Genomic DNA, 27,818 nt, shown 5'->3' on the forward strand with positions numbered 1-27,818 from the left:
CCTCCTTTTTTATGATGTCAAAAGGAGCAGTGTTTGAGTTATTTTCATTAGTTTTGATCATTTGATTGTTTGCCATCATAAAAAAGAGGGAGATTGTTGCAAATCTATTTTCAGGGAATAAAATTTTAATGATAACAAATACTTCTACTTCTTTATGACTATCTTGCCTACTAACATTTCAGGTCCACAAGATCAAATTGCAATTTAAACTAGCTCAAGATTGAATAGACTAGGTCTGAGTCAGTTTATAATCTTTTCTTTTTCTTGAGTCAATTATAAACGATGTCGTTCCTAATGCTAAGTAACCTTGCACACACACACTTTGGAGAAAATTTATGATTATTTATAGAGTTTTTTATTTTTGGTCATATCATCCGGGATGATCCAAAAATTGGCCTAGATGATTAGTTAAAAATAGAAACCCTAATTAGAGCATCCTGATTAAGACAGTCATCATTAAGTGCATCATCTTGGACAATATTCATATCGATCTGGACGATAAGCCAAAATAAAAAAAATTAGCCGCCAGATCTATTTATGAAGCTTTTATTTTTGGACATGGCTTTGGACGATGCAGTACAATTATACCTAAATTATTCTGATAATTAAGGAAAGTAATTAAAGTTTTATTGCTCGATCATATCTCCTGGATGATCGCAGGATCGGCCAGGACGATCGTTCAAAAACCTTAGTTGTTCCTGGATGATCAAGCATCAGCTTGCTTCTATTCAAGACGATGCTCTAGACGATATGTACTGAATTGAACTAATCATCCTAGATGATCGTGAGATCGACCTAGATGATCAAGTTATTTTTCCATTATTCAGACATCCATTCAGGGCGATATTCTGGATGATATTTAATGACTTGTACAAATCATACTTGATGATATTATATCGGCATGGACGATATGAACAAAAACCTTATGATCATCCCAAATCATCTTGGCTGATTGAGCTAAATTTGTACTGATCATATCGTATAAAATGATAAAGTCGATTTGTTGCAATTAAAAGCTATTCCAAAGCTCTTCTATATAAGACATCTTGTTCTACTCAAGAGAGAATCATTTTCTGTTGTTCTGACCTGAGAGAGCAAAGAGGAGAGGGAGAGCAAGGGATAGAGAGAGAGAGAGGATCTTGTGAGGGGCATTTGTGAGGGTTTCACAAAGGTTGCTCCAAGCAAGGATCCATCGTCGTCTTCTCCGATCGTCATCCCTAGTTTCTTGGGGGTTTTAGAGAGGTTTACTTCAGCATCTGATCGAGGTTCTCTATCTTCTTTAGGAGGAAGTAAAAGGAGTTGGGTTCTCTGCCTGCTTCTAGAGGAAGCAAAAGGAGTTGGGTTCTCTGCCTGCTTCTGGAGGAAGCAAAAAGAGTTGGGTTCTTTGCCTCATCGGGGTTAGTGGAAAGGAGCTTTGTAAAAGCTTCTCTGCTTTGTTGTGGGGGAAAAAGGAGAGACACTATGTTTAGTGTAATACTCAGAGGAGAGGCTCTGAGGAGTGGACGTAGGTCAAGTTGACCGAACTACTATAAATTTTTGTATTCTTTATTGCTGCTTCTACATTTAATTTCCACACTTTGATTTCTATGGTGAACTTTAGTTTAAGTTTGTGCTTTTGATTTAAAAGATTTTTTAAAATACCAATTCACCCCCTCTTGGTTACCTTGTGACTAGTTCATTAGGGCTTAACATCCCGTCGAACTTTCACCCTTCCATTAGCATGTGATTACCATCCAAGTTATATATCCATTATCTTATTATCGTTCATTCGTTATCTACCTATAATGTTAGCCTAATTTGATGGCTTGCACATGAAAATTTATCAGCCAAAAATCATCAAAACTAATAAATTTGTAATTAAGAAAATCTTATTAAGTTTATTGAGCTCATGACATTTAGCATCTTGACTATCTTGTTGATAAACTCAACCAACTTAACAAGTATCCCAAGAACTTTGACTATGTCTTGATAACTTCAATGGGTATTCAAACACTTTGAGAGTGACCATAACTACCTCATGAATGTAGTCAAACATTTCACTTATTAAACTCAAATATTATGCAAAATTTTAAAGTCAATAAATAGCCTTAGGGCTTTGATGAGTCCTCTTGAGTTGGATTAGCCAATATGCCTAATTAAAGGTCGCTTGATACTTCTGAAATTATGGTTGACTCATTAATATTGATTATAAAGCTCATAATTAATTACTTTTGTCAATTTAAAGGTTTTGGTCCAATTGAGCTAAATGGGTCAACTTAGGCCGATCTAAGCTCAAAGATTCAACTTAGCTAATAAAATAATCAATTTGGCTCAATTTAGCTAATATAAATAAAAAATTTGTTAATAAGCTAAATTAGGTCCTAAGAGTAATTTAGGGTTGACTCTAGCTAGCTCAGTCTAATTATTTTAGGATTGCATGGCCATATGCCCAAGCACTGATCCAAGATAACTCATGTTTTATTTGGGATAATTTTTTTAAATGCTTTCTAAAATAAATTTTTAATATAATTTTTTTTTGATTTAAAATTTTTCTATTAAAAAGTTGTTATAGAAATCAGTAAAAAAACTATCATAAATGAAGCCTCAAATTGATTGGTCAAATCAAGTCCATTCACCCCTGAATTGACATACTTAATATTCATGAGCTAATTTTTTAAGTTAATCATGTTTCATTTGGGACAATTTTTTTAAATGCTTTCTAAAATAAATTTTTAGTATAATTTTTTTTTTTATTTAAAATTTTTCTATTAAAAAGCTGTTATAGAAATCAGTAAAAAAACTATCCTAAATGAAGCCTCTAATTGATTGGTCAAATCAAGTCATTCACCCTGAATTGACATACTTAATATTCATGAGCTAATTTTTTAAGTTAGTATGAAATTAATTGTGCCTATCGAGGCTAATTTGGGCATTTTACTGATCGGTAGAAGTCAAATGCCTTATAATACATAATTTACGTAAAATATTATATTCGTCGGGCAGTTCGAAAAACAATAGAGATTGCTTCGTTACAACCGAAAAATGTTTAACCGGCTGAAAAGGCTAAGATTGTCAAATTCTCTTCTGTGAATGGTAAATTATAAGCCCTTTGCATTGCTTCGATGTCTGAACCGGCTGAAAATGAAATTGTTATCCCTAATTACAGACTGTCCATCAACATAACCGCAACTAGCGAACGCAACTGAGAGGGAGAGAAGGCAAGGCGGAGAGGGAGAGGGAGAGGGAGAGAGAGAGAGAGATCATTGGGAGAAGAATGGAGGCGGATGGAGAGGGTAAAAGCGTCGCCACGGAGGCCTCCGGTGGTGCTGTGGAAGGACGAGAAGAGAATGGTGGAGGAGGTGAGAGCGTGAAGCTTTTCGTGGGTCAGGTGCCGAAGGGCATGACGGAGGAGCAGCTACTTGCAATGTTCAAGGAGGTGGCCCTTATTGACGAAGTCAATATCATCAAGGACAAAGTTACCAAGGCCTCTCGAGGTAGTCGATCTCTTCATCATGCTCCTTCTAGATCTTTTCTTTTTTCTCTCTCAATTCCAGTCTATCGATTCGTCGTTTTTCGCCGGATCTCCGGAATGCTGGCTGTGGAATTTGGCTTAGAGGTGGATTTAAAGTTCGCACTGAATTTTCTTGCCTTATGTTTTTTTTTTTACCTTGCAGGTTGCTGCTTCCTGTTCTGCCCTTCTAGGCAGGAAGCGGACAAGGCAGTCAATGCCTGCCACAATAAAAGAACGTTACCTGGAGTAAGTCTCGATGCCGATCTTAATTTCCCTTTTTTGCTTTTCCTTATTTGGATAAATTTAATCTTGCCTATGTGATTGGGAAAAGCTTGGGGCAGGTGAGGGTTTACTCTCAGATTTTCACTTTTTGGTTGAATGAATATGAGCGACATATGGGCTTGTAAGTGTATTTCATAAACGAGCATGCGGATTTTTTTTCCCGTTTTTAAGAGTGCTGAAATGTTCTTTATTAGGGTTTGTTTTTATTAATGTAAACTTATGAAAGATGGAATTTGTTATACTTGCGTTGAGAAACCATGATTATCAAGTAGCGAGGGTAAGTAAATTCGTGTAGTTTTGTTGGGCCTGGAATTCATTGCTTGTGACAATTAATAAATAAATTCACCCTATGAGAAGACCTAAATGAAGTAGGCAATGTGGATTTTATTCAGATAGCTAGGCTTGTATGAGTGACTTCTCTCTTGAGGGAATTTAAATCTCGATGTGGATTATGAAATTATTCGTTGATGGACTTTCAACATGTTAATGGGATGATGTTCATTTGAATGGAATTTACTCCGACACTAGTAGCTTGAAATAATAGATGATAGTATTTGTGTTGTAGATTTCAAATTTTCGGGTCCATTTGGTTCCTTTAGCTGACCCCATGTAGTGGGATAAAGGCTTGATGTTGTTGTTGTTGTTGTTGTTGTTGTTGTTGTTGTTGTTGGGTCCATTTGGTTCCTTTGAACAATCTCTTTAGAAATGTGAAATTTATAGCTAAATGCGTTGTAATCTTTGATTTAGATGAATTCATTCAAAGGCTTCAAACCACAAAGACTAATGTCTAATCAGAGAAAAATGGCGGACTTCGATTCACGCAAAGATTCTAGAGCGTTAAGATTTTATTGTGTTGTAGATGTGGTGATTTTCCAACATAGCAAAGTGGTTAGAAGAAGATCTAGTTCGTACTATTATTCTGATGCCTTCTTTGCATTGTTGATGCTTATAGATAGGTCCTTAGGGGGTAAGGTAAGGACACTTTTAGTTCTTTTTGAGGAATTAAAAATGACAAAGAGAAAGATATAGAAAGTGAAGATTCACCAAGCAATTGTTTTTTCTTATAGTAAGACAAAATGCAAAATGAGTATATATGTAAGGTTGGAGTAGCTTTAGTGGAAATAAAATTAGAAATAGTTGTGACATTAATCGTTGGCCTTCTAATGATCTAGTTAGGTGAGTAGATGTATTAGATCCAGCTTATGTTAAGGAACGTAGAGGTAGACTTAAAAATACTTGGTTATAAAGTACTAGAAATGGCCTTTTTTATTAGATTTAAATGAGAATTTGACTCTTAATAGGATAAAATGTAGAAAATGATTCTTGTTGCTGACCCCACTTATTGGAGAAAGATTTGTTATTGTTGTTGTTGATCTTATTTTTTATCTTTCAGTAAAAATCTCATTTTATTTGAACTACTAACTTCTTTTTTTAATATTCTTCTCTCTTGTTTCAACTCCTATTTTCAAAGATGCTTCAGATGCTCTCCTAGGTGCTTGGGTGAGGTGATGTGAGGATATAGAACTTCACTTCTCCTAGGTGGGTGTCATTGCTAAGGGGTGAGACATGACAATCATATAAATATGGAGATAACTACAATCCCATGTTAATATGATTTTATTTCAAATTATTAGTGCAAAATTTTTTCAAGAGTTACTTAAATTGCTTGAAAATTGTCAGTTAAAAGTTAGTAGGCTAGTTGGTAGTTGGAAGTAGTTGAATTACTTGCAGTATTATTGAAGTTAGCTATGATTCATCTTCTTCATTTATGTGGGTGGCCCCTCATCATCATCAATATCAATAGTGCAAGGAGTTATAAGTAATTCAAATTAGGTAATTACATTTTATGAAACAATAAATTAGGGAGTTAAAAGATTATTATAAACATCATCAAAGTGATGGTTTGATAAGGATTCAAGAAGGATTTAAAAGTCAAAATGTGATGTTACAATTTAGACTTTCAATTAGAAGGTTTCAAGAACTTAAAATTTGAAGATTACAAATCATTCAAAGCTTCATTTATGTCATTAGAGGTTACAATACTCAAATTCAATTAGGGAGTTAAATAAAGCCTTATTGATGATGAAAATTAATATAACTTCAATTTCTTTCTTCAATTTTGAATTTTAGAACTGTTGTCTTGTATTATAAACATTGGATGGAAAGAAAAATGAATTTTTTGTGTTGCCTATAAATTTACGATTCTTACTTGTGAGCTTGATAATTTTGGCTTGATTTGCAAACCAACTAGCACGAGCTTTAGGAAATACGCATATATATTCTCCTTTATCCTTGTCCTCTCTCTATAAGGTTTTCTCCTAGAAAATCCATGCAACATTCTTCTCTTTATGTATAGTTTTGCTCTCGATTACTTCTCTCTCCTGGCCTACTTGTCCACCAACCGAATACATATTCCCATCAACAATGACTCCATCATTTTGCTATCTGGTCAAAGGATCCTATCTCACCATCTTGGAGGCTTCAAAAAAGAGGAATTGAAAGCTAAGGAGGCTTCCCCAAAAAGTCAATAAGCCTGTTGAAATTTGAAGAAGAAAAAAGTCTCTATTAATCTTTAACAATTTGCTTTAATGAGTGTAGATTTAATTTTCTCTTGTGGGTAACATTTTCAAATCATAAATTTTTAATAATTTAATTTGGTATATTATTACTTACATAGAATCCAACAACCTTGCAAGTTTGTCAGCAAGCTAAAGTGGTTAGTCATTTCATCTAAGTAGTGATCGCCACCTTAATCATTGCCTAACACATTATATACCTACCCTATCTTTTTTACTTGAGAGTTAAATGTGGTGAGAAATTTGTTCCACAAATAAGAAAAGCCCTTAACCTTTGGGTGTGATTTAAAGTTATAATCATTGGAGTAGATTTGCATACTGTCTTACTTTTGATCCTTAACTCTTACAAGCTTATTAATATTATTGATGACATATGCATCATGACTAGATTTTCTTGAACATTCATAACTCATTCATTGAATATTATTCATGACTCATACAAAATTTTTTGTAATTTTGTTTGTTTTGTGCAATTTTATTTTTTATGCTATTTTTCATTTTTAATCTGTAGGTCAAAAAATAGAAAAAACTCAAAAAGAAGAAAAAAACTTCTTGTGCCTGGGATATAAGTCGCATTTGTGATCCTCTCCTTATCTGGAATATTCTTTTAGATCACATAGCTCAATTCGATCAATATATTTTAATATCAGCTATTTTCTTCCTACTTCTCCTAAAATTGTTTTCAAAAACATCACTTCATTTGCATTATCATCATTTTTTAGTCAACATCATGAATCCTAGTTCCTTTCCATTAGCCCTATATGAAAGGGTAAATAGGTAGTTAAAAGGTATACAAGTTTAAATAAGGATCAATGTTATATGAAATTTGAAAAAGAAACTAGGGATGATGAAAGATCTAACAATCTACAAAACATGTTCAAGGAATACTAGGATTACTTGTTCACCTAAAAAATAATGCTGAACTCTCCTACCTAATTGGTGAAACTGATTACCTCATTTAACTTCACTACATATTGGGTTATAATAACCTTAGATGATTAAAATTTTCAAATATTTACAATCTATAAATGTAGGGCAATCATTGTTTTAATATCATCTAAATATTAATATGCACTACGTGAAATAATACATTAAATTTTATCTCCTCTAAAATACTATTAAGAGCTAACATAAAATTTGAACTCATCATCATCCTTTTCATGTTACTGGGATATTAACAAATCATTTATTGTAAACACAAGACGTTAGTAGGTACCTTGTTCCTATTAAACTTAGTTAGCTTGATGTAATGCCTTACTTCAGAAACACATGTCATTTAAGAAAAATCATGGATTGATAGTATGAATATTAAATATGATGATCATTATAATACTGCTATGCTTATAAATAAAAATTAAAAGTTCAAAATACACTCGCTCAAACTAGGTAGGAAAATATACCCTAACCTACATCCCATAAATCTTTACTAGAATCTATCACCTACCATAAAATATTGTTCCCTCCATTAATCTCAATGATTGCTATAAATTAATACATGAATCATCTAGAGAGGCTTCATTTCCTGCAAAGGATATATCATTATTCATTAAATGTCACATAAATACCTTAATTCAAGATCCTCTACCTAGTGAAGCAAGTTAATTATCATTCTTTTTATAAACTCTGATATCTCTTTGGGAAAATATGAACAGAACACACATTAAACATTGATTTTTTTGACGTCAAATCATATAGTGCACTTTTTGAAGGTTCTGTCTTCTTAATAACTATTAATGAACCCTCATGCACCGAAGAGTGCATTTATGTTATAAAATTGAGTTTAACATTCTTATGGAAGATGGCCTATCCTTAGTATCTGAGACACACAATTGTTGTGATCTCAAACACTCATCATGACCCATAACTTATTCTTAATTCACCTTAACATGATGATATGGAAAATACAATAACAACAATAACAAAAACAACAACTACAACAACAATATCAAGCCTTTATCACACTCTGTGTGGTCGGCTACATGAATCATTTTTATCTTTTGTGTTATGTAAAGAGTCAAATTCTCATTTAAATCTAATAAAGAAAGACTAATTTTAATATTTTCTAACTAAATCTTTTTAGGTCCATCTCTACATTTCTTAATATAAGTCAAATCTAATATATTTAATCTCCTAACCAGGTCATCAGAAGGCCGACATTTTATATGACCAAATCATCTAAGATGACTCTCTCTAAACTTGTCTGCTACTAAAGCTGCTCCAACCTTTTCACGTATATGCTCATTTCGCATTCTATCCCTAAGAGTAAAGCCACCCATCCACCTGAGCATCCTCATTTCTGTAACACTTAAACTTAATTTTTTGCTTCTCTTTTAATTGTAACATTATGTGCTGTAAAGCATTGCAGGTCTCACCACCATCTTATAAAATTTTCCCTTAAGTTTGAGGGGTACTTTTCTATCATACAACAAGCCCGATGCATTCCTCCACTTCAACCATCCAACTTGAATTCTACTAATAATATCCCTATCTATTTTACCATCACTCTAAACAAAAGACCCGCGATATCTAAAATATGTACTCTTATTAATAACTTTATCGACCAAAGTCACAATTTTCCCACCATATATATTTCTACTAAAATTACACCCATTGTACTCAGTTTTAGATCTACTCAAACGAAAACCTTTAGATTCTAAGGTTGACCTTCATAATTCAAGTTCACCTTTAACTCCATCTCTAGTTTTATCAATAAGAAGAATATCATCAGCAAAATGCATACACTAGGATAGATCCTCTTGTGAATGTCTAGTATGTACGTCCATGACTAAAGAAAAAAAGATATGGGCTTAAGGTTGATCCATGATGTAATCCAATTGAAATAGGAATATAATGGTCAAATCACTTTGTGTTTGAACACAAGTAATAACTCATGCATACATATCCTTAATAACTTGAATATAAGCATTATTAACCCCTTTTTTTTTATAGAATTGTCAATAGCACTTCTCTTGGAACTTTATCATATGCTCTCTCTAAATCAATAAATATCATATGTAGATCCTCCTTATTCTCTCTTTACTTCTCCATTAAACCTCTCAATAAATGTATAGCTTCCATAGTAGGCCTACCCAAGCATGAATCCAAATTGATTTTGATAAATATTAGTATCACGTTGTAATCTATGCTCAATAACTCTCTCTCATATTTTTTAAAGTATGACACATTAACTTAATTCTTCTATAATTCACACACTCTTATGCATCACCTTTATTTTTAAAAATAGGAATCAACACACTTCTCCACTCATTTGACATCTTTGTAGTCTTCAAAATACTATTGAAAAGTTTTGTAAGCTATGGAATTATTTCATCTCATAAGTATTTTCACACCTCTATTGGAATATCATCAGGTCCAACAACTTTCCCACACTTCATATTCTTTAAAGCCTTTTTAACTTCGATTTTACTAATACGTCGATAAAATAAAATTATATATTTTCATTTAGGATTCTAAGATTAATAAAATCAATCGTATTCTCACAATCTTTATTGAAAAATTTATCAAAATATCCCATCCACCTTTGTTAAATATCCTCTTCTAATAAAATCACTTTTTTATCTTCATCCTTAATGTACTTCACTTGAACTAAATCCTTACTTCTCCTATCTTTTTGCTTGGCTGGCTTATACATATATCTTTCGTCATTTTTAGTATTTAATATATTATATAAATAATTAAAAGCTAAATTCTTTGCGTCGCATATTGCTTTTTAAGACTCTTTATATGCCTCTTTATATCTTTTTCAATTTTTAGAGTTTTTGCATCTAAACTAATTTCTTACAACAAAGTTCTTTTTTTGATATTTTCTTTCATATTTTGATTCCACAATCAATTATTTTTATCTCTGTAATATTTTTAATATCACTAACAATTTTTTCCCACATAATATTATCTTTCTCATGCACATACAAAAATTTTTATTTTGAATCATACTCTTAAATTTTTATTTAGTTAGTGTTTGTTAAATGTTTCATCTAATCTTAGAACAATGTTTTGCTTTATTTTTCAAATTCTGTCATTTCTTTTTAAAGTCCAAAACTAATAGGTGATGTTGGGTATTGAAACATTCACTCGGAATAACTTTACAATCTTTGCAATCTAAATGATCTATTTTTTTATAAAAAAATAATCAGTCTATGTTTAAATTTATTCATTTTTATGAGTGATAAGATGCTCATCTCTTCTCTTAAATAAAGTATTAGTAATTACAAAATCATATACTAGAATAAAATCTAATATGGTCTTATTATCTTCATTAGTCACTCAAAATCCATAGCCATCATGAATATTTTAAAAATTATCTACCTCTCTATCAACATGTTCATTTAAATCTCTTCGAATAAAAATTATTTCTTCAAGATGTATCTTTTGTATTAATTCTTCTAAGTCATTCCAAAATTTAAATTTTAAACACATATCCAAACCTATTTGAGATGGTTTTTTGGTTATATTTTGTGGTTGTACTAGACATTTTGTATTAAACATCTTTATGTTATGAGCTAAACAAGTTATCATGATTTTGATTTAATATTGCTTGTCATTTTTAATATAATATTATCTTAATTTATATATATTATATTAAAAAATTATTATGTCGTGTCCACGCCGCACCCGTGTCCTATATTTTTAAAAAATGCCGTGTCCCGTGTCCGTGTCGTGTCGTGTCCGTGTCAACGTGTCCGTGTCGGTGCATCATAGATAGAATATTTATCTTCATATGAATCATAATATCTATTGATTCCATTAATTTGTCTGTAAGGGAAATCTATATACTAAGTTTCTATCATAATTCTTGTTTCATGAATAGCTTCTTTTCCCATATTCATCCATGATGTGGGAATCATTTCCTATTTAGCACTGCACTCAAGTGCTGATGCAGCAGTCCTTGCATACTTCTCGTTGTATTCAGGCTGTATAGCACATCGCTTCCAAGGAACACCCTAGCATTAACGCAATGTATTGTATGATTCATGTCATGATTATTTGACAAGTTCTACATTGACTGTCGACTACCTAAAACAACCCTCTATTTTTCTCATACATGACTTGGGACCTGACAATTACAGTATTGATGATATGAAAAATACAGTCTTAAATTGCAATATACCAAAAATGGCTTATATTTGTGATCACCCTATTCTAATGCAACACATGTTTTCTTCTGCTATATTGTCACTGACACAAAATTTTCATGCATATCATTTAAATGTGATAAAATCTTTTGGTGTGAATTATGATAAGCATACAGAAGCTATTTTTCATAAGTGAACACCATGTGCGCATTCCAATGATATCTATTCTTTATCTCATTCTCACTCCTACAATATAAGAAAACTACGAAGTGCAACAAAATAAAAATGAACATTAGATTGAGTTCTTATTCTATTATGAACATTAGGTTGAGTTCTTATTATTTTGGAAAGTAGCTACATATAATTCAAATTGAAGATTTACATTCATAGAGAATAAAATTGGGGAATTGCAAGATCATTGCTAGCATCATCAAAGTGTCAGCTTCATAAGCATTCAGAAAGGATTTTAAAATTTCAAAATGTTATGTTATAATTCAAGAATTCAATTGGGAACTTTTAAGAATTCAAAATAGGGAGATTAAAAATGAATTCAAAATAGGGAGATTAAAAATCATTCAAAGATTCATTTAAGATGTAGGGTGCTATCAAGCTCAAATTCAAATTTGGGAGTTGTATGAAGCCATTAATGATGAAACTTAATGCAGTTTAATTTTATTATTCTATATTGAATTTCAAAGTTGATATCTTGTATTATGAATAGTGGACGAATTAAATGAAAAATAAATCCTTGCATTGTCCATAAATTTATCTGTTTGCGAGCTTGATAATTTAGGTTTTGTTTGTGAACCGAGGCTTGGTTTGTGAGTCAATTTAGGTGAGCTTTGTGTTGCTCATCATGTCTCTTCTCCCTCATCTTCCTCTCTCTCTTCACTCTATTCTCTCATAAAAAATCTGAGCACCATCTCTCTTCTTACTAATATTCTACTTCTCGGCCATCTCTCTATTCTAGCCTACTTGTCCACCAACCAATCGTTTTATTCTCATCACCACCACTCCATTAAGGTATCACCTAGGTGAGCATTTGGGTGAAAGGCCCCATGCAATGAGGCACTCTCCTTTTAGTGCAAAATTTTATTATGATTTTAAATCATACAAACCCTAATGTATGAAGAGCTTATATAAAGTCATAAATATGATCAAATGTTTGGGAACTTTAGAATCCTCTTCTAGATATATGTTGGATCAAAAGAAAAAAAAAGGGAATGTCATTGGTCCAATCTCTTATGATAATGACATTTATGTTAGTAATGTGTAATTTATTGGAGAGATTTGTGCTAAGATCTTAAATATCAAAGATAAAGTGGTCTTTTATTTGGAATGTTGATTGTTGAAGTATAACTTTGATGCAAGTGAGGTTCAATTTTAGGACCTTGGCATCAAGTTTCAAGATTTTTACCAAGTTAAGCTGCCACCCACAAACAAATTTGTGTTTGATGATGAATATTTGACATGAGGTAATATAAGAAGAAAATAAGGAGGCTCTCTAAGATGCATTTCAAATTGAACATAGGTACAAGAGCTTTTAGTTATACAATACATAAAGCAACTTTCTTGTTGTTTTCTCCACGAGGAGCGATAGGAATACTTGGATCTAAGTATTTCCTATCACATTTCAAATTGAACATAGGTACAAGAGCTTTTAGTTATACAATACATAATTTAATGATGATGATGAGGATGAGACTAGTAGATAAAATACTATAAGGGTTATAAATTTAGTCATGTGGAAAGAGTATGGATGACAAAATTTTATAATTTTGTTATTTGATTAAAAGAAAACTTGAAAAAATATTTTTATTGCCTGCTATAGTGGAATATTTTTCTTTGATAATTATCATGTTATACTCTCAAACAGTTTTCTGCATTATAATGGGTGAACGTTTTGTAGCTTTGCGTTGGTAAGTGCCTAAGTTTAGTTCTTGGCGCTTCATGTATTAGGAAACCATATAGTCTTAAGGGTGCCTTGAGCCATTGGTTTCACTTCTACTTGAATAGGTACTTCGCCAATCTATTATCCCCAGTACATTAAACGTCAACATCCTCTCAGCAACATGCACAACTATGCTATAGCTTAGTTTGGTAATGTTGTAATGTTAACGTTTTTTTTTTTCTTTTGCGTAGAGTGAAGTTCAATGTTACTGTCATGGCGATGGACTGACTGCTTTACAAGTATGTTGACCTTAGAAGTGAAACCATGGAGGAGGTGCTCATGTAGTTCTTTATTTATACTTTTCCCTCATAAATCAAAACTTAGATATCTAAAATTTTTTAAAAAGGTAGATGAAATGAGAGGATGATATTTTTTTGTAGGAAAACTTATTTCTATATCTGTTCTCTCTCTTGATATTTTTGAAACTATCAATGCTTGTAGTACTCATACTCCTACCCTTCTGCACTGACACTACAACATGTATATGATACGGCAGAAGTAGGGTGGGGCTGGCCGGTCTAGCAAGGAAGTCCGGCCCAGGTGGGGCCGGTGGACAAGGAGAGAGAGGCGGTTGAGGGGATGGAGCCCAACAGAGAGTTAAAGCATTATATTAAGAGCAAATTCTTTCCTAATTGATTTTCTTTCCTCATTGAAACCTTTCCTAATTGAATTATTTTTCAAATTAAGGAGAGAAACATATTAGGAAGGAGGCTTATTTTTGAGGGAGGGAGGAAGCTTATTTAAGTCCATAGTAGTGTTTATTTTATTCTTATGCAGATTTTTTTTTTGAGTGCTGTAGTTTTTTTTGTGTGAGGGATCCTAGCGGCGTCTATGGTTTGGGAGAGAAGGTTCTCCTCTCGAAAGAGGACCATTGTATCTTGCTCTTGTTATTTGATTTCCTGGCAATAAAAAATTTGTTTTGTCCTGAATTTCTCTTATTCGTTGGCTATTTTTTTGATACCAAGTCGTATCAGCATAGAGCTAGGTTTTAATGATGGTGATAATAATGTAAAATAAGTATTTTTGGATCTTTTCTGAATATTTTATGTTTTAGAGATAGATGCAACATAAGTGCTTTTGTGTATGCCTGGCTCTATATAACATCCTAGACAATACTGGCTTTTCAAATCGTTTCCTATGTGTAATCATAGTAATTATGTTGTCTGTGCCTATCTTGGAAGTCAGAAGACACTCTTTTCTAATGACATTGACTATTATTAGTTGATGGAAAGTTTATTCTACTTTGCTAATCTGATTAGACAAATGCATGTATGATTGGTCTGTGAGAAACATAATGATTCTGTTTACTTATATTTTATATAAAGAAAAAGGAATAGTATCGCCATAAATATTTAATTGAGTTGTATGTACCTCTGTTTGTTATTTGTAGTGTAGTGAGTTGAACATCTCCCTTGGTCTTAAAAATTTTTGGTATGTCAAATCAGGAACTCAATTTTTGTACAATTTTAGTTTTTATGGGAAACTGCTCAGCTTTGTGGCGAGGTTCTGAAGTTGCACGTAAGTTATCTCATTGCGCATATGTGACAAATCACCATAAGAACTATGCCTACCTGCCTTCTGTGGCCACCATTAATGCCATTTTGCAGTAGTCTCCAAAAAGCTTAGGGCATGCTGTACTTGTATTTATACCTAATTTAATTACAATATAGTGGGAGAAAATCACTTTGTTTTGCATGAGTTAAATACAAAAAGATCACTTGGGGATAATAATCTGATGTGTTCCATTTGAAATGGATGGCTCTGATTTAGCTGAACCAGGTTTGATCAACCCAAGAGCTGTCAATTGCCACTGAGCTACAGCATTTAGCATAGTTGGTGCTTGAAAATGCTATGATCTCCCATACATATGGAAGCTGTTGCTAACCTTCAAACAGTATAATCTTAGAAAGGTGGATGGGAAGGTTTGGTGTTTGTAGTGGTTGAAGCAGAATTCTCTGGTGAGAATTGATTGTTGCTCGTGGTTGTGGGACGCTATGTTTGCTTAATATTTTTGGGCGACATTGCTGATTCAAATAAGGAATGAGAGAACTGTTGATAAATAATGCTAAATTACTACCAATTATACACCCACACCTAAATTAGTGATATTATCTAAGTGCTGTGCATTGTTTGGTTGTATGAGATTGTTTATATGTGATAGTATGATTTGGCAAAAATTCTCAAACATTGGAAGAGTTTGTCATCAGGCATTGGCCAAATCTACAATTAATCAAACGTTGGGAGAGTTCACCTGGACCATGCTAATGACGTTCAGAATAATGATTTTTTGAGTTCTCCCTATGAAAATAAGATAATCTTTGATCAGTTCTTCATCAAGTTTTCTTCCAATTTTAAATCTTTCATACGCAATAACTAGGGTGGTTTCCTCATGGGTTTAGAACTTTTCTTTAGTGTAACACTTTAAAATTTACTATTATCCTGCTATAACTTCCTCAACAATCTATGTTGTTGAAATATGAATGGTTAACCTTGATGAGCATTGACATAATAGAGTAAGTTTATCATTCTTTAAAGTTACTGCTTGCCTATGGTGGCATCTAGCTAGTGACCCCTTTACCTGACTACCAGTGAATTCAATCTCTCTCTTCTTATGAGTGCTCTTTTCTTCTTAACGTGAAAAATGTTCTTATATAATGTATCTGTGAGTTCAATCTCTATTTCACCTTTCACTTGAGCCCTCTTCTTCTCCATATGAAAATGTTCCATCTCCCATTCTATGCTCGTGGATATCTGAACCATTGGTATTTTGCCCATATTGTTCAGAATTTGTATTATACCTTCAGTTATCTGTCAGTGCAGTTATGCTCTAAAACTGATGTGAAACAACTAGGAGTTATTTTAGAAATTAAAAAGAGAAGAAATTAAAATGTTGCTCGTTATAAATTTAAAGCTAGCACATAAAATTTGAGTTAGGAATTTGAAACTCTTAACTTGCTTAGGTTCACGAAGCACAATTGAAATTAACCGAAACACATTCATTCAAAATTCAAGCGAATGTAAATGCAAAGTACCGTTAACAAAAATCCAACGTTTAACAACGAGAAGTTCACCTAGAGAACCGTCTCACTCGGTTATTGGTAAGCTTTAGCGGAGAAAGAAGATCCAAACGATGAAGGATATCACCACTAGAGAGAGGGCGCCGAAGAACTTCGTTGGTGGAGAGGTAGCCGGTGGGGAAGGAGGTGGTGGGCGGCTTACGAGGCTCCAATTGTGGTTTGAGAATCGTCGGTCGAAGATGCTAGCAAGAATTGGGACGACTCGGTCCAAATATTCTTCCACGGTGGTCTCGTCTTCAAATCCTACGTCGAAGCACGGAGATCGTAGGATGTTGAAGCTTCCGTCAGCGTTGAATACAAGACCCCATTCAAACTCGGGATCCGCCATTCAACATTGAAGAGAATCGGGGAGAGAGGTGTCGCCTTCTCCTTTCCTTGCTGAAATTTCCCAAGAGAGGGAGTGAGGAGGTGGTCGGCCAAAACAGAGAAGGAAGGGGCGGGTGGATGGGATGAGGAAAATTAGGTTAGGAAAGGGGAAGAGGAGAGTTACACAAATCTGAAGTTAATTTCAGAATTTGAGTAAATTGGAGGGAAGGAGATTTGAAATTGATTCCAAATTAGTAAGAGGATTAAGGGGCAATTAATGGGCATTAATGTGGCCCATTAAAGAGGAGGCTGGCGGCTTAATAGGGAGAGGGAGCATGTGAATTCAAAAACCTGAAATTTGATTTTTTGCCGTCAGGTTGGGGATCTTGAAGGAGCTTAGAGTTGAAGTGGAGGAAGTTAGTGGATAAAATAATGTGTGGGATACGGGAACGAGTGTGTAGTCGGCAGCTATGGGAAGAGCTAGGGCCGGCGGGTTGGGAGAAGGAAGAAGAGTGGGATGAAGGGGATAAACCACGAGCCACGGACTCTTCCAATGACTGGTGGGTGTTGCTTTTGGCCCTCACCTTGGGCTTTCTCTCTCACTTCTCTCTAGCTCTCATACAAGAAGAGTAAGAAGAAACAAAATCAGATTTTCATTCAATAATTCATTAACCCTTTTACATCATATGAAACCACTATATATAGGTCTCCAATCAAGCAAAGAGAAAGTACATAGTTGCCCTCTGGGCTACAACATCAAAGTAACTCCCCTCAGGGGTAAAAACGGAAAAGACTGTAAATAAAAGATAAAATAATAAAATACATCGACTACATCATGACATCTGCATCAAAAATAGAGGCGCTGAATCGTGGTCGTCGGTCTGCGATTTCGACGGAGATAAACATGTCGGTAGCGTTTGTCGATGTCCTCATCAAAAACATTGTTTTGTTCATTAGTTTCTCTTAATTTTGGTATGTCAAATTTCCATCTTAAATAGCACAGTGTAATGCCATGCTTTGGATCCCTTTGCTTATGCTGTAGCTTCACATACAAAGTTTTCATGGTGGTAGTAGTTATTTTTCTAGAGGAAATCAAACCATATTTAAAATAAATTTTTGGAGTTCTTGCTGTTTTGTTTTCATAAGCTTTACGAGGTATCATACCATGCATAAGTTTTGCAGTTTGTCCTCTAAGTTACGTTAGCCTAATGGGTACTTTTAGCACTAAAAGAAAATATAGTACCATACATACCAAGGGAAATATGTAGCTTCATATCGTTGGCTGCAGTCTTTACCTGGTGTTTTTTTTTTCAAATCTTTCCATTGTATTTTCGTTTTATTATTAACTCTGTAGCATGTAATCAGACGTGATCTTTATCATTGTGTATTTAGCTGCTTCCACAATATTTGCTCTCTGGCACATTTTATGTTTACTTGAAATAATTGTTTGCCTTGGTATAAAAAATGATACATTTTAATATAGTTCTTTTATAATATTTCTTTTCCAGTCTGTTTTAACTTCGTAATATATTTTACTTTTCTTAGGCTTCAAGTCCTTTGCAAGTAAAGTATGCAGATGGCGAGTTGGAAAGACTAGGTGTGCCATATATTACTCTAGCACTATTTTTACAGTTATTATGCTTAAATACTTTAATTGTGATTATGTTCTGTTGCACTTATTCATCTTGCTTTGCATCTTTTACTCTTTTTTCTTTTAATTTTTTTTTATAAATATCTTTTGGATTTGGTTTCACTTAGAAGAATTGCTAGGGATAGTTTGATATTTTTAACCTCCATGATTTGTTTCATGTTTTTGATATCCAGAGAATATGCTTTTCATTGGTATGTTGCCAATTGCTTTGCTTTTTTACTGTTTTTCTTTTTAAGTTTTTTTTTTTTTTTTAAAAATACATATTTTTCTGGGCATGGATTCACCAAGAAGAATTGCTGGGGATAGTTTCAAATGTTTAACCTCTATGATTTGTTTCTTGTTTTTTTTTTCCCCAGAGCATAAACTTTTCATTGGTATGTTGCCAAAGAATGTAACAGATGATGATGTTACTGCGTTGTTTTCCAAGTATGGTAATGTAAAAGATTTGCAGATCCTTAGGGGTTCTCAACAGACAAGTAAAGGTACTGTTTTCTTCCTAATTATCTTCTACTCTGTCATTATGTTTATCTCTTGATCTGAATGTGTGCCTTTAAGTAACATATCTACGGAAGATACACTTATTCCATTTATTTTGTGTAATGGAACAGGTTGTGCCTTTCTTAAATATGAAACCAAAGAACAAGCCTTAGCAGCTCTTGAGGATCTAAATGGGAAGCATATGATGGAGGTTTGTATTTGTGAACAAACACACTTAGGTTATGTTTCTCCTCGTTACTTGGAAATACTGCTTTCGCTTTTACACCTTGTGTACTTCACTTTTGTACACTCTTATCCTTTGCCAAAGGCTATGGTGCCACCTATGATGGTAGGGAATTCATTCATGGCAATTTTCCACCTTAAAAAACTTTATAACTTTAGCCATACATTCACTTGCTTATTTTGTAATGTTTAGCAAAGTAATAGTATTTCTAGTGAACTGATTACTTCAGGTAGTAGAACATTGAGAAATGGCCACGATAACTCGGTTCCAGTGGAGTCTGTTATTGTTGAGTGGATATGCTTAAAAGAAAATGTAAGAAATTTTGGCAAAAAGGGACATGGCAGATTCATTGCTGAGGTATGCCGGGTTAAGTAAAGCAATTGAAATATGCAGAAGATTTCTGCAAGTGATAAAATGAAGTGCTTAAAATAACTTACGATGGGGATAAGTCCAAAGATGTGGGAATTCCTGGTAAAAGATTAAAAGAAAGTTGGTAGTAGTCATTTGAAAGAACTAGAGTTGTTGATGGGAGACTAATAGATGTGTAGTTAATGATGGTGTTTACAACTTACCGGAACATGCAAAAGCTTGCTACAGTGATGTGCTGCAGAGCAAGCGAATATATAGTGATGCCATTTTTCTTTTAATGTCTGGCAATCCTTGCACGCAGCTTTTTTATACTTTTGGCACTTAGGTCATACGTTTTTATATACACTGGTACTACAATCATGAACCTAGGTAGACTTCCTTAATAATTTACATAATAGTATATTTTAATTTTTAATATTTTATTATCTAGTTATTTGGTCTATTACCATGATAATAAATTTTATGTCCAAAATTATTTATTATATTATTTCTGTTATTTTTATGCTTATTAATTTTATCTGAGATTTAATATTACCGTAATAAGCTGAGTGTTCAAAAATGAGAAGGAAAAAAATTTAATTGTTCAAGTGTCATTGTAGAATACATTTCAGATTTGTTAACAAATTAGATTCGATATAAATTTCAATTTTTGGTGACATTATATTACATTTAACATTTTCTATGCCGTAACAGCTATTCTTTAGATTTTATTTTTTATTTTTATCGCATCACAGCTGGAACGTCTAGTTATGTTTCATAGTGCTGCACTTGAAGGTCAACAAGCTGCATATCTATCTCTCAATCACACTCCCTCACGCATGTAGACAAAACATTTTCACACGCACAAATACATAGGCAAGCGTATATGGGTTTGGTTTGACATTAGGAGATTAAATGATCTTGTTCATTTATTATTTCATTTGATACATACCCACGTATTCTTTTATTGTTTATAGGGCTCAAATATACCTTTAGTTGTCAAGTGGGCTGACACTGAAAAAGAAAGGAAGGCCCGTAAGGCTCAAAAAGCTCAATCTCAAGCTTCCAGTGTTCCTCATATGAACTCATTACAACAATCGTCATTGTTTGGAGCGCTACCAATGGGGTATATTTCTCCATACAATGGATTCAGCTATCAGGTTAGATAGTTGTGTTGATGCTATGTAGTAATTTTTCATTTTAGGAAGTATTGCATGCACACATTCTTTTTAGTTTTTTTAACAGATGGTTGTTCATAACTAAAGCCTAGTAAAACTTGGGCGAGAAACTGCCAGTGCATAAACTGTGGCCTCCATATTTTTGTATACTAACAAGACTTCTCATGCTCATCTGGGATTATTAGTGTAGAGCAAACACTGACAACATTGTGCTTTTATAACACTATTTGCACAATATGCCATATGATGAATGATACTCGGATTCTGCTAAAACTTAATGTCTAAATATGCCAATAGCCTCAAGATCAATATGCCTTGAGGCGAGGAAGGTTAAAGAGCACTAATCAAAGGCTAAGATGCACTCGCTAAAGGTCAATGATCACTCACTTAGCATGACTACACTCATTACTCGGTCAGCATGACTACATGTCACTCAAGAAGGCCCACTTGACTGGTGAAAATCTACGTATCAATTGTTCTATATATTTTTATAATTTTAGCTACATATTATGCTGCACATTTTTTGTAAATGAATATGTTCTTTATATAGCTTTTTGTGTAGCCCTATAATCATATAAATGAAGGGTCATAAAGCAATTCAAATGATAAGATTAAGGATACTTAGAGTCTCTCATTTTTTAGCTATCACATTTTTTACTTTTTCTCTCTATTTACTATTATGCAATGAAGTCTTTTAAGTCTTGAAGTTAAGGTCCAAGTATTATTCACCGAAAAATTTGAATTCAAAATTTATACTTGAGACATTTCTTGGCTTACAAAGGTGGATGATATATTTTGCTAAACTTTTTAATGAAGATTATGAGAATGCAATTGACTTTAGTGATCTTAGCATATTAAATAAAAATAAAAATTTTTGTTTTTATTGGCATATTCGTAAAACCGAAGTTAAAGAGGGTTTAAAGAAAATGAATTGTGGAAAAGTTTTTGGACATAATGATATTCCAATAGAGGTGTGGAAATGCTTAGGAGAGGAAGGAATTTGTTGGCTTATTAAACTTTTTAATATTATTTTGAAGACTAAAAAGATGCCAGATGATTGGAGAATAAGTGTGTTGATTCTTATTTTTAAGAATAAAGGTGATGCACAAGATTATGTGAATTATAGAGGAATTAAGTTAATGCGTCATAGTTTAAAATTATGAGAAAGAGTTATGGAGCATAGGTTGCAGAGCGACACTAATGTTTCTCAAAATCAACTTGGATTCATGCCAGGTTGGTCTACTATGGAAGCTATACATTTATTGAGAAGTTTGATGAAGAAGTAAAGAGAGGAGTATCTATATATGATTTTAATTGATTTAGAAAAAGCATATGACAAAGTTCCAAGAGAAGTGCTATTGAGAGTTCTACATAAGAAAGGGGTTAATAATGCTTATATTCAAGTCATTAAGGATATGTATGCAGGAGCTGTTATTTGTGTTCAAACGCAAGGTGGTTTGACCAAGTATTTTCATATTTTAGTTGGATTACATCAAGGATCAACCTTAAGGTACTTGTCCTCATGATGCCACTCGCTGTTTTTCCCCTCTTGATGAAATGAAGCAATAGTTTATTCCCATGCTTAATTTAGATGTAAAATATTTCAGGTTCTCTAAATAATAGTGAATGAAAGTCTTTAAATTTATGTTTTTCTTCTGATGGCTATGCACACCGGTTTTTATGGTTTCAATTTGATTGTTCCTGTTATTCGGACATTTTAGCAATTTCTTTCCTCTGGAAATTGAAAGCACTGCTATTTTAGAGATTAAAAAGACATCTTATTTGTATGAGTATTTTTTTTAACACGTTTATTGTTTGTGCTCTTAAATGTCATTTCAAAAACTGTCCTTCCAGTTCTTTTTTTGTAATCATTGTCATGCCTAAATTTATTTATTTATTTTTATTATTATTTTTTTAAACCTGTGAAGTTCTTCTATCATAATGAGCATGCTGTTCTTAATTTTATTCTTATTTGGATAGGCGCCGGGAACTTATGGGCTTATGCAGTACCCTTTAGCTTCAATGCAGAATCAAACTGCATTCCATAATCTGATTTCGCCCGTTAGTCAAGGAAATGCATTACGTGGGACCAATCAAGATCTCTCCCCAAGCACGGTACCTAGGAATTTTACATCAATGCAATCTGCTGGTTATGTTGGCGCTGGTTATCCAGGTGTTCCTGGTCTTCAGTATCCTCTTACCTATCAAAGTGGGATAATGAGTCACAGGCCTCCGAACAATTCTCATAACCCCAATCAACCTCTGAATGGGAATAATATTTCGGCACCTTCTTCCAGCCACAGTTCTAGTTCTGGAGGACAGATCGAAGGTTAAATTGAGCTGCCAAGTTATTGTACCTAGACCTTCCTGCATGACTATTAATTTTTCATAACATATTCATTGGTTTGTTTATTTATATCCAATCTACAGGTCCTCCTGGAGCTAATTTGTTTATTTATCATATTCCCCAAGAATATGGAGATCAAGAGCTTTCAAGCGCTTTTCAGGGATTTGGTAGGGTCTTAAGTGCTAAGGTCTACGTTGACAAGGCAACGGGTGCTAGCAAGTGCTTTGGTAAGTAAACTGTACTTTCAGTACTATGGTAACTAGAAGTAATACCTCCATTTCTCTTTCCTTTCTTCTTTTTGGCAAGCAAACTGCGCTTTGATCCTCGCTTGCTTCTTTTTGGCAGGTTTTGTAAGTTTTGATTCGCCAGAAGCTGCACAAACTGCTATTGATGTTATGAACGGTTTCCAATTGGGTGGTAAGAAGTTGAAGGTGCAGCTCAAGAGAGATAATAAACAGAGTAAGCCTTACTGACTGTTACTTGCGAGGAAAGCTTTCGGCCATAAGACGGTAAATATGATGATGGAAAAAAGAAAAATGATGATCTTGTAATTGTTCCATCGCATCCGGGGCTGGATCTCATGGCCATATAGCACAGAACATACGATGGTGGAAGAAAATTGATGGTTTCATGATTGTTCCATCTCTTGAGGTCTCAAACTGGAAACTGTTAGCGCCATTAGATTCATTACTAGATTCAAATTCTTTGAAATTTGTTCTCATTAATGCATTATCTTGCACATTATCTTGTAATTTATGTATAATTGAAATTTATTTAGATGTCAGAAATTAAATTCATTTTATTGTTTATGAAAAATTTAAGAGCTGATCAATGACTGTTTGTTCCAAATTCTTGTGCAGAATCATGGTTGAATTTGTTTAATCTGTTCTATTCGAAGTCTAGGAAAAGCCTCTAATGTGAGAATTTACTCGGTGGAACATTCTGATTTTCCGAGTCACTCTTTCCTTTTTTTTTATTTTGTTGTTACTTGCCAAATTGTTGTAAGCAGTACTTTTTCTTGTGAAATTTAGGATTTCTTTGGGACGGTTTTTTTTTTTTATTGTTTTTCAAAGTAATTTTTTAATACAAAATTTTTTTAAACTTGAATTTTTTGTATTAGAAAATTGTTTTAGAAAACAATAAAAAAATTGTCCCGAATAAAACCTTCTAAGATCTAGTGTTATGAAAACTGTTTTGATGCTTCTATTGTTTTGTCAAGGTGGATGAATTATTTTGTGCAGACATCAGGTATGGAGCACCTGTCCGATTTATCTCTGTGAACGGTAAAAATTGTTTATGTCGTTCTTTTACTTTTCACAGAGATAAAATTGGACGGTTCCGTCTGGTGTTTGCACAAAATAACACAAAATAATCTCTCGTCGAGGAGTCGTTTCAATGTACTGTGAAAATTCTGATGATTCATGTATTTGTGTATATAATAATATCCATTCTCGTGGTTCTGGTTTGGAAATGCTATTGACATGGTTCAAAAATTATTTTTTGGTAGCTTTAAAGAAAATTGTGCATTAAAACAAATTACTGTAGAAAATTATTCCAAATGAAGCCTTAATCAATCAAGTTTAAATTTTTACTCAAAAATTATGAGGCAAATTTGAATAACGAAATATTAAAAAATTCAGCTGAAGAATTTCAGAAATTAATCTCACGTTTAAACAAGCACTGAATTTTGTAGGCTTGTTATGATTGAAGATACCGTCCCTCCACGTTTATTTCAACGCCACCAAACACAATGTTGCATGTTGTAATTCATATGGAATTTGATTATTGATTTGTTTGGGATAGTTTTTGCTCATAATTTTTTTTGCTGCTTTCATAAAAAATTTTATGCTAGAAAATTATCTTAAACAAAGCTTACATTGTTGCACCTTCAATTATGCATAATTCATTTGTATCTTGGATTGGGTGACCAGGATTTGATAAAGTTGGTTGGGAGTTAGATTGTCTAAATATTTTTCAATTGAAAGAGGGTGTTTAACGTGCCTAATGCGTCTATGGCTAGAACAATTATTACGTCCTCTGACCGGACGTAGAGCTACGTTCGGCCGCCAATAACATCTCGCCACGTGCTCTTACTCTTTACCGCGCGGCCCGACAACTTGACCCGGACGAGATTTCGGGAATGCTATGTTCGCGTATTGCTCGGTATTACTCGGTATTTGCTCGGTATTGCTCGGTATTGCTAGGTATTGCTTAATACCTAGCAATACCGCTCTGTGAAGACAAATACCGAGTAATACCGAGCAATACCGATCAATACCGAGTTGTATGTACAACTCGGTATTGCTCGGTATTTGCTCGGTATTGGTTATTGCAGAGCACAATCGACCAATACCTAGCAATACCGAGCAATACCTAGCAAAATCGAGAAATACCGAGCCATCCTGGGTCCGTTCCAGGTCGGATTGTCGGGGCGCGCGATAAATAGTGAGAACACATGGCGCGATTCTACTGGCGGCCGAACGTAGAGCTACGTCCTGTGACCGGACCAAATAAAAGTTCCTATGGCTAATATCGATGGGAATATTTAAATTTAATTCCTGATATTGTTTGAAGTTCTTCCCTCAAAATCTTTAGCTAGATCATATTGATACTTATTTGTTATATTCTAACCTAAAAATTTACAAACAATTTTAGAGCTCTAATCATCACTTTAAGCCAATAAGCCTTCCTAGTATTCTTGAATCCTCTTGATATCCATTCTAATCGAAGGTTTAATCAATACCCCTCCTTTTATATGAATTGCCTCCAAATCTGAATAGATGTTCTTAGTACTTACGATGCTTGCTTTAACTTGATGCTCTTAGATTTACACTATCATTTAATGCTTATAGTCTATCATCACTTGATAACCATTACTACAATTTTGTATAACTCGATTATTCGACATGTCTTCTTCATGATTGGCCTTTGGCTAACACAATGAGATTTTTTGAGTCATTTAATGTCAAATTATGAACAATTTTGCCACAATATTATATGTTCAATGTAGTATTTGTGTAAATGTTTGAATTTTTTTTAGCATTGTATTGAAATTGAAAGTTCGTGAAGGTTCTTAAACCTTTAAGAACAAACACAAGTATAATCAACAGGCATGCGGGGGGGGGGGGGGGGCGGGAGGGGGGGGGGGGGGGGGGGGGGTAAATTTGTTATTTAAAAGGTAGTTAAAGCAAAAAAGAAAAGTCTTTTTTTATATTTTTAAATATTAAAAAAAAACAAGTTTATTCCATAATGCGAAAGCATATTAAGTTCACAATAATTAGAAATTTCAACTACACTAAAATCACAAACGAGTGCGGAAATTAAAATGCAGAAAAGTAAAAGAACAAATACACCATATTTTATAGTGGATCGGTCAAATCTGACATACGTCCACTCCTCGGAGGCTTCCTCTGAGTATTGCACTAAACCTTTTAGTATCTCTCATTTAGCCCTCATAGCTAGGCGAAGAAGCCCTTATAAAAATATCTTCCACCAACCTAATGAGGTAGAGTACCTTGAATATTTTTCACCCTCCTGGTGAATGCAGAGAACTTGAATAATTTTACTTCCTACTAGAGTAGGCAGAGAACCTGGATTTTTTACTCCCTCCTAGAGTAGGTAGAGAGCCTAAATTTAATGCTGAAACATATCTCCCTAGAGCCACTAAGGAATCAAGAAAGAAGCTTTAAAGAAGACAATGGAAACCTTGCTTGGAGTAACCTTTGTGAATCCCTCAAACCTCCCCTCTTAAGAATCTCACCCTTTCTTCTCTCTCAAAACTCTCCTTCTTTTCATCTAAGCTCCATCTCAAAACAAGACAACAACAAAAGTTCCCTCTTACAAGAAAATATGAGAGGCTTAAATAGAGGGCATAAAAAACCTAATTTTTAAGAGATCCATCTTTTGTTCATATTGTATGATAAAAACATCGTACAATACTATTAGTATAAAATTTGACTTGTCCAGTATCATGTGAACAATTATTTAGATGATATGTTCAAACCTCATAACACTTTGTAATATACGATCATAAGATCGTTTGGTATGAACTTTAGAAATTCCTTCTATTCATTTGGGATGACTTGGAAGGACAGTTTTGTACACTATCGATCGTCTAGTATTACGGACATCATACTATACAATCAATACAAAAATCATGACTTTCGTTTGGTATGATCTTTGGGATGACCAATTTTGTACTCATTCAATTGTCCACCACTATTGATATCATACAGTACGATCAGTATATAACTTATGGCTACGTTTGATATGACCTCTAGGATAACCAAATGCGTAATTTGTAGATCTCATTATATGAAAAATATCATACAGTACGATTGGTTGATCATAATTGCCCATGATTTGATTGTCTAATTTTCAGGGTCAAATTAAGCAAAATATTAATATGATTGTACAATATGATTGTAGTCATATTATACGATCAATACAAAATCTTCCTTAACTCTAGTGGCTAGGATTTTTCAAAATAAACTTAATCGTACTGTATGAGTTTAAATCGTATAGTACAATTTTAAATTATACAATATGAAGAACATAAAATCTAACATGATATTTTTCTCTCACCCACTATGTGTGTGTATAGTTACTCAATAATATTATCTACTAGAATACATGACTTCACTCGAGAAAGGTAAAAAATACATAAATGACTGAAAATATAGACTGCAATCCTAGTAGTCTATTCAATCTTAAGCTAATCAAAGTTGCAAGTGAATGGTGAACCTGAAAAAGTTAGTGAATAGGGAAAAGCAGATATGCAATAACCAAATTGTCAGGA

At 33.5% G+C, this 27,818-nt stretch overlaps 1 protein-coding gene across 1 annotated transcript; it reads left to right on the forward strand.

Annotated features, from left to right (window-relative positions):
- The first annotated feature begins 3,063 nt into the window (after positions 1 to 3,063).
- Positions 3,064 to 23,869, forward strand: LOC110108740 (RNA-binding protein BRN1). Its single transcript, XM_020839502.2, has 9 exons — positions 3,064 to 3,473; positions 3,654 to 3,736; positions 18,321 to 18,372; positions 18,783 to 18,908; positions 19,035 to 19,114; positions 20,473 to 20,655; positions 22,654 to 23,002; positions 23,104 to 23,247; positions 23,366 to 23,869. The coding sequence occupies exons 1-9, from the start codon at positions 3,254 to 3,256 to the stop codon at positions 23,491 to 23,493; spliced, it is 1,365 nt and encodes a 454-aa protein (XP_020695161.1). The 5' UTR covers positions 3,064 to 3,253; the 3' UTR covers positions 23,494 to 23,869.
- The last annotated feature ends 3,949 nt before the right edge of the window (positions 23,870 to 27,818 follow it).

The sequence above is a fragment of the Dendrobium catenatum genome, unplaced genomic scaffold, assembly GCF_001605985.2.
Source record: "Dendrobium catenatum unplaced genomic scaffold, ASM160598v2 fragScaff_scaffold_675, whole genome shotgun sequence".
Taxonomy (NCBI): Eukaryota; Viridiplantae; Streptophyta; class Magnoliopsida; order Asparagales; family Orchidaceae; genus Dendrobium; species Dendrobium catenatum.

Coding starts and splice junctions, on each gene's coding strand:
- LOC110108740 (XM_020839502.2), top strand. CDS start 3,254: ATGGAGGCGGATGGAGAGGGTAAAAGCGTCGCCACGGAGGCCTCCGGT. Junction 3,474..3,653: donor AGTTACCAAGGCCTCTCGAG/GTAGTCGATCTC, acceptor TTTACCTTGCAG/GTTGCTGCTTCCTGTTCTGC. Junction 23,248..23,365: donor GGGTGCTAGCAAGTGCTTTG/GTAAGTAAACTG, acceptor TCTTTTTGGCAG/GTTTTGTAAGTTTTGATTCG.